General features: G+C 39.8%; 2 protein-coding genes across 2 annotated transcripts; both read left to right on the plus strand.

Moving 5' to 3' along the window:
• On the plus strand, positions 1 to 4,147 carry LOC139965760 (tubulin beta-4B chain-like). Its single transcript, XM_071968445.1, has 2 exons — positions 1 to 191; positions 1,934 to 4,147. Exons 1-2 carry the CDS (start codon positions 135 to 137, stop codon positions 3,218 to 3,220), a joined length of 1,344 nt encoding a protein of 447 aa, XP_071824546.1. The 5' UTR covers positions 1 to 134; the 3' UTR covers positions 3,221 to 4,147.
• Positions 4,148 to 6,219: 2,072 nt separating this feature from the next.
• LOC139965758 (tubulin beta-1 chain) lies at positions 6,220 to 10,716 on the plus strand. Its single transcript, XM_071968443.1, has 2 exons — positions 6,220 to 6,440; positions 8,515 to 10,716. The coding sequence occupies exons 1-2, from the start codon at positions 6,384 to 6,386 to the stop codon at positions 9,811 to 9,813; spliced, it is 1,356 nt and encodes a 451-aa protein (XP_071824544.1). The 5' UTR covers positions 6,220 to 6,383; the 3' UTR covers positions 9,814 to 10,716.
• The last annotated feature ends 1,614 nt before the right edge of the window (positions 10,717 to 12,330 follow it).

Here is a 12,330-nt window from a genome sequence, read left to right on the forward strand (position 1 = left end):
CACACGTAACATAAGCTACGTGCGTTCGTTTCAGCTTACACTTCACGTTTGAAACACATCAAAGTCAGGTCGAAAAGCGACAGGCTCTCGCCATTGTATCTTTGTTACCTTAAACACAACCAAATTCAACCAAAATGCGTGAAATCGTTCATATGCAAGCCGGCCAATGCGGTAACCAAATTGGAGCAAAGGTAAATTACAGATTTTTTATAATTTAAACACCCCCTGTGGTGGGGTAATTTTTTGATGGAGTTTCAATTTTGACATAGCGATTTGCCAATGCAGAGAGTGCAACACTCCAGTCTTGTTGCATATATGCATTAAACAAAACCATGCTTATATAAAAGTAGAAACGTGGTTACGAATTATATAGGCGTAGAACAAGAAATGTAAAATTTATCAATCATCGCATTTCGTATGATAGATAAATTCCGTATATCAAAGGGTTCACAGCAGAAAGAGTAAGCGATGAAACATGTGAAAAGAAAACGTTGAAATTCAAATCACAAAAGATCTAGGCTTAAACTTTGTAACTCCCATATTTAACTAACGTTAGCCCGGTACAATACATACCCTCAGATAACTTACGAAAGTCAAACCACCTGTTAGCCAAGTAACGGTGGACCTATGCTAGGCATGTTAAATTTGAAATCTGATTGCGAGAAAGATCAGTAATGGGTAAACAAAGCGAGATAACACATTCATTTCGTCACTTTTCACACAGCCTTTCGGTTACGAATGTCTGATAAAAGTAACATAATAATTTATAAGAACCCGAAATGTTCACCAGGTATTTATTGTCAGTCTTTAAAATATTACTTCTATAACCCTTTAGATATATATTTTGAATTGTCCTAGACTGTTTGATCTAGGCTAGACAACAAACTTAACGGTTCTACTTGTGGTAAAATTTGAATTTCTGAATCACGTGTATCTTCCCGCCTAAAAATCTGACCTCCAGCTGTTGAGTATTACAATGCTTGGGAACTGCAGTCTTTTTCAAAATGTTCATTGAGCATGTACAAGGCGCAATTCGAAATTGTTTGCTTTTGAATGGGATAACAGCAGGACTATTGGTTTAACCTATGACCTGAGGGCAAACAATTGAGACCAACCGTTTTAATCCAAAATTTTAGGAGGGTGCTTGTTGTGGTTTCATTACTGTAAGTAAGTGTAGTCTAGGATGGGCTATGAAGCATAAAATTTATGAATATGCCTAGTCCACAGTACTTTATTTGGAATGGTCATTTATCTCTGCAAAATATAGTGGTAGGTTAAAGAGAGCATTGTGACTAAAGTGTACAGATTCTCTATTGACGACAGTATCCATATACTATAAATAATTAAATTAAATCTCTTGAAGATAATTTTCTTACTCAAGTTTGTACCCTCCATCACAAGTTTATTGTGTAAGGCTGTCATTATTTGGCAGATAAGTCGTGGCAGCTCAAACCACGGAATTGTGTTAGTATAGTAAGATCAGACTTGTTAACTGCCCTAGTATGAAGAGTTTCCCAGCATTTAAGGCAGATTCCTCATCTCCCTTTAGTCTCCCAGCAAAACTTGATTTGAAGTAGGGTGTAAAAATTTCTCCAAAGGTGAACAAAAAACTGGGGGGGGGGGGGGTGAGGGTAAGTTATAATACCAGAAGATTTAGCAATATTGATTTTAGCACTTTTTGAAATTATCAATCTAGTTCACTAAAATTAGTCTAGAAAGTCTTTTTTTTGTTTGTTAATCAGCAACATTTTTATATATGATGCATACTTGACACCATGACTTGAAGACAGAAGCAACTTGGGTAGAAAAATTATCATAATCCTAGATGTCCTGGAATATGAAAGGTAAACATAGATGTGGACTGGACATCTTGTAATCTTTGACCAACCTTAATTAGAAGAAAGCTTACTTTTCTTCCTTCTATTCTTTACAGTTTTGGGAGGTCATCTCTGATGAACATGGCATCGATCCCACCGGTACCTACCATGGTGACTCTGATCTTCAACTGGAGAGGATCAACGTCTACTACAATGAAGCCACAGGAGGGAAGTATGTACCTCGGGCTGTCCTGGTTGATCTGGAGCCAGGTACCATGGACTCTGTAAGGTCTGGACCATTTGGTCAAATTTTCAGACCAGACAACTTTGTATTTGGACAGAGTGGAGCAGGTAACAACTGGGCAAAGGGACATTACACAGAAGGTGCTGAGCTCATTGACTCTGTTCTTGATGTAGTGAGAAAAGAAGCTGAAGGCTGTGATTGTCTTCAAGGTTTTCAGTTGACACATTCTCTTGGAGGTGGCACCGGGTCAGGTATGGGTACCCTCCTTGTAAGCAAGATTCGTGAAGAATACCCAGATCGTATGATGAACACCTTCAGTGTTGTACCATCACCTAAAGTATCTGACACAGTTGTAGAGCCATACAATGCCACACTTTCTGTTCATCAACTCGTTGAAAACACAGACGAGACATATTGTATTGACAATGAAGCTCTCTATGACATCTGCTTCCGCACCCTGAAACTCACCACACCAACATATGGTGACCTCAACCATCTTGTCTCAGCTACTATGAGTGGTGTCACTACCTGTCTTAGATTCCCTGGACAGTTGAATGCTGATCTTAGAAAGCTTGCTGTCAACATGGTACCATTCCCCCGTCTCCACTTCTTCATGCCAGGGTTTGCTCCTCTGACCAGTCGTGGTAGCCAACAGTATCGCGCTTTATCCGTACCAGAGCTGACCCAGCAAATGTTTGACAGTAAGAACATGATGGCAGCCTGCGATCCTCGTCATGGTCGCTACCTGACCGTCGCAGCCATCTTCCGTGGTCGTATGTCCATGAAGGAGGTCGATGAGCAGATGTTGAATGTCCAGAACAAGAACAGCAGCTACTTCGTCGAATGGATCCCCAACAATGTCAAGACCGCTGTTTGTGACATCCCACCACGTGGACTCAAAATGGCATCCACTTTCATCGGCAACAGCACTGCTATTCAAGAGCTGTTCAAGCGTATCTCCGAGCAGTTCACTGCTATGTTCCGTCGTAAGGCTTTCTTGCATTGGTACACCGGTGAAGGCATGGACGAGATGGAGTTCACTGAAGCTGAGAGCAACATGAATGACTTGGTGTCTGAATACCAACAATACCAGGATGCAACAGCAGATGAGGAGGGAGAGTTTGAAGAGGAGGAGGAAGAGGAGGAGGAGGCAGCTTAGAGAAAATGCACACAAAACTCACACAACTACTTTTGCTATTTCTATTTATTGTCAGTCTTGGAAATGTTTTCTTAACATCATCATGAAAGTGATTCACAGGTCTTGTCTCCTATTTGTAATTTTGTCAAAATGTTCATTAACTTCATTGTTATAATTCCAAAACTTAAAGAGAACAGTTTTAAAATTCATGCACCACAAGTGGCTTGTATTTTGCTCAAAGTCTTGATTTGTTAAATAAAAGGGTCTACCCATAAGATAACAATGTCTCAACTTAGTGTTTAAGAGTAAACCACTGTTTATTTTGTGAAACACTTCATATTGAAGTGATTTAAATGAAAAGTAAGAAGCGGGGTTGAATCATTAGTTTATATACTTATAATTGAAATATCACACATCAGGTCTACGTCATGTTTTTGCATGATGGTCACAAATCAATTCATTGCGATTGCAATCAGGCAACAAAAAAAGACAACAAGTTGATTGATTTGGAGTTATGACCAAGTTATTTAATCTACATTGTCTGTATTGTCAAATGTTGTTGATGACTTTTTTCCCCTTTAAAAGAAAGATAAACCATGTTAGAATAATGTTCAAAATACTGTCAGCAGATGTAAGTGTAAAACGGTGGCTCCTTATCTGCATTCACTTTGCTTACATAGATAACAACATCCGTTTAGTCAGTAACAGGCAAACATTTTATCACAATCTTTTACACATTCATACCTATGCAAGCTGAACTCACGAAGAAAAGTACTTGGGGGTCACATGTGTATGATCTTGTGCCCACTTATTTATGGATTTATTTTACTTACTTTATTGTAATCTTTTTGTCTCGAGCATAAAAAGTTTCTCAATCATGTTCAGAAAATCGGATTTTTTTTTTTACACACTCAACCAAAGTTGAAATAATATCGCCTACAGAACAAACTTCTGAATTTATTTCCCTCATTTATGTTCCGAATGGTAATTTAAAGACTTTCCCGCTACCAGTGTGTTATCCTTTCCCATCCCATTACAAAATAGCACTAAAAGGTAATATGACAGAGTACTGAAGCTTGACGAACCAATAAGACACTACAAGGCTTTGGTCAGGGGACCAAATGAATGCCCCACCTCTCCCAAAGAGAAGAGAAATGTGACACTCTCTCCCTGCATCAGGAATAGTTCGTGCGAGCCAATAAAGCAGAACAAACAGGCTTTCTCGTTATGAAAGCATGTCTCTGCCTTCCCCATCCATACACCGTCGTTAGTCGACGCGTCTGCTGATGAATACGAGTTTACTGTGTTCTACTCAAACATTTATCGAGACTGACCTTGCCTTACAAAACAAGCTCTGTCGTGTTTTCGCAGCGTATTAGATCTGCAAATTCATCTATACATAATTGATGTGTAGCGGGGAATTAACATAAAGTGATTCACTTTCAACGCTTTTTCCAAGGTCTTGCATTTAAAGTCACACTTCCCGCGGTATATACTGATCAAAAGGAACTGCATAGAAAATTGTCAATTCATGAAACCAAACAAAAAATGAGTCTAGACCTAAATAAAAGCTACTGGATTTGAGAAGAATTTAGACTTCTGAAATTGTAAAATTGTTGGTTTAAAGACATCACTTTATAGGTGTATATGTGTACGTTCAGTAGGGAATGGTGTGCACGGGTTCATGAACCTGACCAGCTTATCCGTTGTAACTATTGTGTGTTTGGGGAAGGGGGATGAGACCCGGTGACATACACGAGGCGATTTCACGGCGCTAAGCACAAAATATAATTCGTACCACTTTATAATCACTTTGGCTGACAGATTACCCACACACCTTGAATGCTCTTTACAATGCCTTCCGTTGGTGAGTTCTTTTACAACACCACATATTAAAGGGGATGTCCGTACCCGTGCGATATTACGAGTAAAATAAGAATTGAACGATCTGGTCTCGACTTCGTGGTAGACTTTGAGATATCTTTATCATGTCGAGGAAGGGGAATCACTAACCTCGTCGGTTTCTGGTCTTTATTTTTCTTAAGCCCTCATTGCCCATGTTCATCTTGTTTTAAGTGGTACCGAGAGAATTCTATTTTGTTTACCTTTGACGTAATCTCCAATGATAAATATTATGGTAACTTGCGATGATTACGTGTCATTATGATGCTCTTAAAATAAAGGCCATTAATTGCATAAAATACGGATGTCGAACATAAAGAAGACTATTTAGTCAGGCACATTGGATATACATTTTGTCCATACTGAACTCCTCCCCATGATTACCTTTACGTTCTTACGGCCACATGCTGCTCCACAAATAAGCCTACGCTCGAAAATTGATATATAACATTGGACCAGATTCCGCGCACAAGTCGATACTTCCTTGAAGTGACGCGCGTCATCACATGGCCCCATTTCCCATAGAATATCCTATCGTCAAGCCTCCACTAACACGAAGAATGTTTGCGACAATAGCCCTGGAATTGTATATTATTTGATAAGTTCTGTATTCTGACTCTTAATCGTAACAAAGTTCAAGTGCATCATTTAAAAATGACTTGTATAACTTTACAACGGATCGAACCACACATTTTATATCGGTTATTTGTGTGACGTTTTGAAGTGTTTTAGTACATAACAGTATATACTAGTATTCAGGGTGATTACACAAGGTAGATGCATTTGTTAGGATATAACTCTCAATATTTGCAGTATGTGATAATTCCGTGATCGGGCGACGAATGTCAATAAAAACGGCTGATATGATGAGTCCAAAGTCATCCCCTTTATGCAGCCACCAAGTCAGAGCATGACTGAAGCAATGCACGCGCAGACGTTCATATATGTGAGAATGTATGACTGATAACAGTACATCGGATTCTGTTTTTTTTTAAAGCGTGACGCTAACCAATTGTTTACACTTGTGCTATTGGCAAATAACTAAGTAATTTATTAAACAGTTTATAAAAAGCGCGGTGTATGCAGAAATTATCAGTAAAGAGTTAAGCGTTAGTCAATAAGTAAATAGACCACATGATATGCTCCACGTATTGCAATGTGACATGTTGTATAGATCTACACAGTGAAATCACACCACGACCAGTCTCTTGGAGTTATAACACGTGCCTTCATTGTTTCTAACGGAGACCAACTTAATTGCAAAATTCGTTAAATTATCAAAATGCGAGAAATTGTTCACATTCAAGCTGGCCAGTGTGGTAACCAAATCGGTGCTAAGGTGAGAAACTGTTTTCTTTTGAAGGCTTGTAATTATATGAGGTGCAGTAAACGTAACATATCATGCATTGCATATTCAAGACTATTTCTAATTTGAAAGTCCTTGAATATCCGTAATTATGTGAAGTGTAAACTATTGTTTTAAACCAGCTGCGGCTGGCGGGAAATGACTCAATCGGGAGGGAAAGGTAAAGACAGGTGGCACAAACTTCCAACTTGGGCAATGGGACAGTAATTTATGAAGAGGGTCACTTAATTAGTGGTTTATCAAAAGAAAAATACGGGTGTTTCACTAACCCTCCGTCTCGTCCACCCTTCACAAATTAACTCATTTTATTCAATTTTATTATATAAAGATAACACTGAAAGGACGTGCCTACCAAACAAAACATTTCAGAAGATTTAATCGACAAAATGGGGCAAATTGAGTAAAAAATTGTCCCGTTGATACGTTACATTCCACTAACGCAGCTAATGTCTAACGGAGTAAGACCGACGGGATATTACAGAGGGGGCAGGGGGTGGGGGGAGACCACTTTTTTAATATTTATTTTTTTAGTATATCGGATATCAATTTTTGAATGACATGCTCTACCCACGGTGTAACAATAGAACATTTATGTGGCATGTGGTATCTCCAAACTGGCTTTATATTTCATAACAAAGGTTCCCACAAACAATAGACGAGAATATAACTTGGGATTAAAACTGTGATTTGCTTGTAAACTTGGGGCGGACTGTTGCATAGGTTGCTACCGGAGCACCTATCCAACCGATAGCCCCGTCGCCTTTAATCAAACGGCGCATTGAGCGTCTTGGAAAAAACTAGTACATTTCGCATTCAAAAGGTCATCGGTGTATTCGGCCAACATTGACCTGACGCTAACCCGGACCTGGCGATTCACCCGTTGCGAGCCGATAAAGTTAAACCGTTGGCCAATCTGTTCCGTGCTAAGCTTCCATATTCAGTTTGGCAGTACTTGGATCATTTGTAAATTTCAGGAGACTTTTGTACGCATTAGTAAGCCGAGAAACTGCCCAGATGATTTGCAATGGTCGCGCCTGAGTTGTAACGGTTCATGACTACAACTAACAGGTTTGAACGAACGTAGCCAATCAGAGGGAATTAATTTTGCATGTGACCAAAACGAATACTGATCGTTAACAGAAAACTGCTCTTCAGTGTGTGGCCCGCCAGTCGTTCAATGTGCGCGAGTCAGCCTAGCTGTGCGACCATGGTTTTTAGAATAACTACCGTTTTTGCCGTTGCGTCGTTTTCAGCCTTCATTCTACGGTTGTGTACGCCTGCAGGCCTAGTATACTGTGTAATCAAGTTCCCACAATTTCTAGAAAAAATGACTGCATTGTAATTATAACTCAAGATAATATGACCACAATCCTAACGTAGGAACGTAATGTTAACAATGAGAAAAACAATCACGTTAGTACTGTCATATTTATTTGCTTGCTGTTATTTTTTTTCATTTAATGACATCATTTCTTAACATAATTTTTTTTTCTTCAAAACTCGATTACACCCGACAAAGTAGACAAATGAATCATCAGTACTACTTGCCACATAATGTAACAAACGTATGTAATTAAACACAATTATTTGTAATATCTTAATGTATCTCACGTAGCAAAAGTGGGTCCCATTAGTTGCATCTTAGTCGACAGTCTTTACACACCTTTATTTAGATGCAGATCACGGTTTTCAAGAACTTTTTTTTGTGATTTGCAATTGCAAAGCAATGTCACTGTCGACGTGGTTGACTTTTTCTCACAATTCTTCAGGGAGCACACAATTAAGGCCGCTACCTAAATGCATCGGATGCATGTCATAAACAAAAGTTATGTGGTCACGCAAATGCATATCTCATTTATTCATAAACGAAAGTCGACTGTAGAGTGCTAAGCAAGACTCAAAGTTGCCTTTTAATCAAGAACAACACAATCTGAGTAAAGAGTCCATACTGAAGGCAGATTTTTATTTCAGTCTATAACTAAGTTGGATCTCATATCGATATTATGTTTCTTTAACTTTATGGTTCCTCTTTTGTTTGGGTTTTCAGTTTTGGGAAGTAATTTCCGATGAACATGGCATCGACCCAACTGGTTCATATCACGGCGAGTCTGATCTTCAACTGGAGAGGATCAACGTCTACTACAATGAAGCCTCAGGAGGCAAATACGTCCCTCGGGCTGTCCTCATTGATCTGGAGCCAGGTACCATGGACTCTGTGAGGTCTGGACCATTTGGTCAAATCTTCAGGCCAGATAATTTTGTATTTGGACAGAGTGGAGCAGGTAACAACTGGGCAAAGGGACATTACACAGAGGGCGCTGAGCTCATCGACTCTGTTATGGAAGTTGTTAGGAAAGAGTCGGAAAGTTGTGACTGTCTTCAAGGATTCCAGCTGACACACTCACTGGGAGGGGGTACTGGGTCAGGTATGGGTACCCTCCTCATTAGCAAGGTTAAGGAAGAGTACCCAGATCGTATCATGAACACATATAGTGTTGTACCGTCACCTAAAGTATCTGACACAGTTGTAGAGCCATACAATGCCACACTTTCTGTTCACCAACTCGTTGAAAACACAGACGAGACCTATTGTATTGACAATGAAGCTCTCTATGACATCTGCTTCCGTACCCTGAAACTCACCACACCAACATATGGTGACCTCAATCATCTTGTTTCGATGACGATGAGTGGTGTCACTACCTGTCTGAGATTCCCTGGACAGTTGAACGCTGATCTTCGAAAGCTTGCTGTCAACATGGTACCATTCCCCCGTCTCCACTTCTTCATGCCAGGGTTTGCTCCTCTGACCAGTCGTGGTAGCCAACAGTATCGCGCTTTATCCGTACCAGAGCTGACACAACAAATGTTTGACAATAAGAACATGATGGCAGCTTGTGATCCTCGTCATGGTCGCTACTTGACTGTCGCAGCCATCTTCCGTGGTCGTATGTCCATGAAGGAGGTCGATGAGCAGATGTTGAACATTCAAAACAAGAACAGCAGCTACTTCGTTGAATGGATCCCGAACAATGTCAAGACCGCCGTATGTGACATTCCACCACGTGGACTCAAGATGTCAGCTACATTCATCGGTAACAGCACTTCAATCCAGGAGCTGTTCAAGCGCATCTCAGAGCAGTTCACTGCCATGTTCCGTCGTAAGGCTTTCTTACATTGGTACACCGGTGAAGGCATGGACGAGATGGAGTTCACTGAAGCTGAGAGCAACATGAATGACTTGGTGTCTGAATACCAACAATACCAGGATGCAACAGCAGATGAAGATGGAGAATTTACAGAGGACGAAGAAGAGGAGGCAGAGGATCAGGAAGAAGTTGAATAGTTCAGTGATGATGCGAGGAAGCGGAATGTGACTAAACCGGTGGAATTCTTTTTCAAAATAGCTCATTAGTTAGAACAGTTAGTGTTACAGTGAAAGCAACAGGCTTGTTCATCGACATACTCGATGAGGTGGGTGGGGGAGGGGGTAGGAAGGGTGGGGTAAAGAAGGACATTAACTTCCTAAGACTATCATGATGATGAAAATTCATTTTGATCTTTTACTTTCCAATGTAAAAGGCCTTTGCCAAAACAATAATGCATGTTTTTATATCAATGCAAATTTTGCGATTAATGACGCCATGCAGTTCACATCACACATGTGGCATCACGACACATGGCTAAGAGATGGAATGATCTAGGGGATAGCTACAGGTTTACGTTGTTAACTTTCGGTACGGTGTTGGACGGTGTTGAAAAAGAAATCCTGAATTCAATGAAATTTGTCACAGTATCCCCCAGCTCCCCCTCTCAAAAGTTAATAGGTCGATTCGTTGATCGCCTACATTGTGTACTTTAGAATATCATGTGTGTTTGGATGGGGAGGGTGAGGGGAGGGGGTAGCTTTTGGTGCTCTGAGCTTGATTGAATACCGTATCATGTGTCTTTGCAGCTTTATGACACAGTGTCAGTCCAATTCATGATAAAGACTTTACCAAGAAACCATAGAAATATGTGTTTCCTTTGACGATAATTAGAATATTTTGAAAAGTTCGGTTGAAAAATTGGGAATTTACTGTTTATTTTATTATTTTGATGTTACAATATGTGGTTTTACTATACGCGTGTACTACATAAAATCAGCCACATATATTGTTATACAAAATTGGTACATTATGGATTAGATATGATAATTCGTCTTTGCATGGAGTAGAAATAAACGGTATAAAATACAGTGTGAATTATATGATCAAACTTTATAGAACTTCATTGTAATACCATCTTACATGGCGAGGGCGTAGGAACCGGGGGGCTGGGGGCGCCAGCCCCCCCCCCCAGTGAAAAATATGGTGGGGCGGAAGTATCATTCCGCCCCCCGCTTCGTAAGTCAGAAAACCCCTTTTCATTTCCAAATGAGAAAAAAAATCTCATTTGGAGCACCAAATTGCATCTAAGGCCAGGTGAAAATGCAAAATTATTTACAAAATGGAGTGGGTGGGTTGAAGTGTGCTATATTGCACCAAATTGCATCTGAGGCCACCTGGAAATGCAAAAAAATTCCAAAGGGGAGGGGGACACCCCCTCCCCTTAGACCCCTCCCCCAGGCCGGCCATCAGTCTTCAGCCCCCACTCAAAAGTCCCTTCCTACGCCACTGTTACATGGTATAAGACCTCAAATGGGAGCGCGGCCCCTTCGAAAATATGTTGGAAAGGAGGTTGTGATATAATTCACAAGGAACCCTACACAGGTTTGAGAGTAGGAGAGGGGGGGGGGGGATTAGACCAAAGTAAAGTGGTGTTGAAACTAACTAATCTCAAATGAAAATCATTGCTTGGAAAATTATTGGCCCACCGTTCTCAGCAGATGTCGTGAGCAATGCTTCAGAAGAGAGAAAATTTGACAAAACAACCTGGTGCATGAAACCAAAATCGTGTTGGTCTTTCCACTCGAATATTCTGCAACGGTGCAGGGATAAGCCTGAATAACTCAATCAGTATAGGTTAATACTTTTGAAATCAGTCAATTAGGCCTACATAGGCTACGCCGTCTTTCGAACGTTGGATGAAGGGAGACTGATGTAAATAAGTCTTTATCTAAACCAAAATGCAACAAACGAAAATCTCGAAGATGTTTGCAAACTCTTGTTCATCTCCCATTGAATGCAAACCAATCCCCCGCAATATAACTTGTTCAATGACCCAAGTGAAGACTGTTTTTTGGAAAGAGACTTCCCGTCCCTAAAATTACAACAGTATGACAAACAGTTAAGTTTCTAATGAATATGTTGACTGAGATTAACCGAATTTACGATACTAGGCAGCGACCAGGCCCGGATTAAGCACTGTTCTGTAAATGGAGGGTATATGAATACTGAGTAGGGAAGGACTGAATTTTAGTTCAGATGTTTCATTTTTTGTTTTGAGTTTAGAAATGAATAATTTAAAGGTCTCATGTGGTCCCAAGTGACCTTCAATTTATTCCTTTTGTAAAACGTTTGGTAGATTTTACATTTTCTTCCAATTTTGTTATATATATATATATATATATATATATATATATATATATATATATATATATATATATATATATATATATATATATATGTATATATATATGTAGCCCTAATGAAGCCTATGGGTTCCTTCGTCCTGTATGCGACTACACGTATATAAGCTATAGCTTTATGCTTATGCATGAAAACTTTTCGAACAGTGCTTTCCTTCTGCTAAAAAGAAAACGTTCATCTAATTATACAGCGATAACAGCTCTTAACGTACGAACAGCGATAAGCCCTATCGGATCTTCCTGTCTCAGATTCGTGTATCTTATTAATGTCTATAGTAATATCGTGACTGTTCA

Source organism: Apostichopus japonicus, chromosome 3, assembly GCF_037975245.1.
Source record: "Apostichopus japonicus isolate 1M-3 chromosome 3, ASM3797524v1, whole genome shotgun sequence".
NCBI lineage: Eukaryota > Metazoa > Echinodermata > Holothuroidea > Aspidochirotida > Stichopodidae > Apostichopus > Apostichopus japonicus.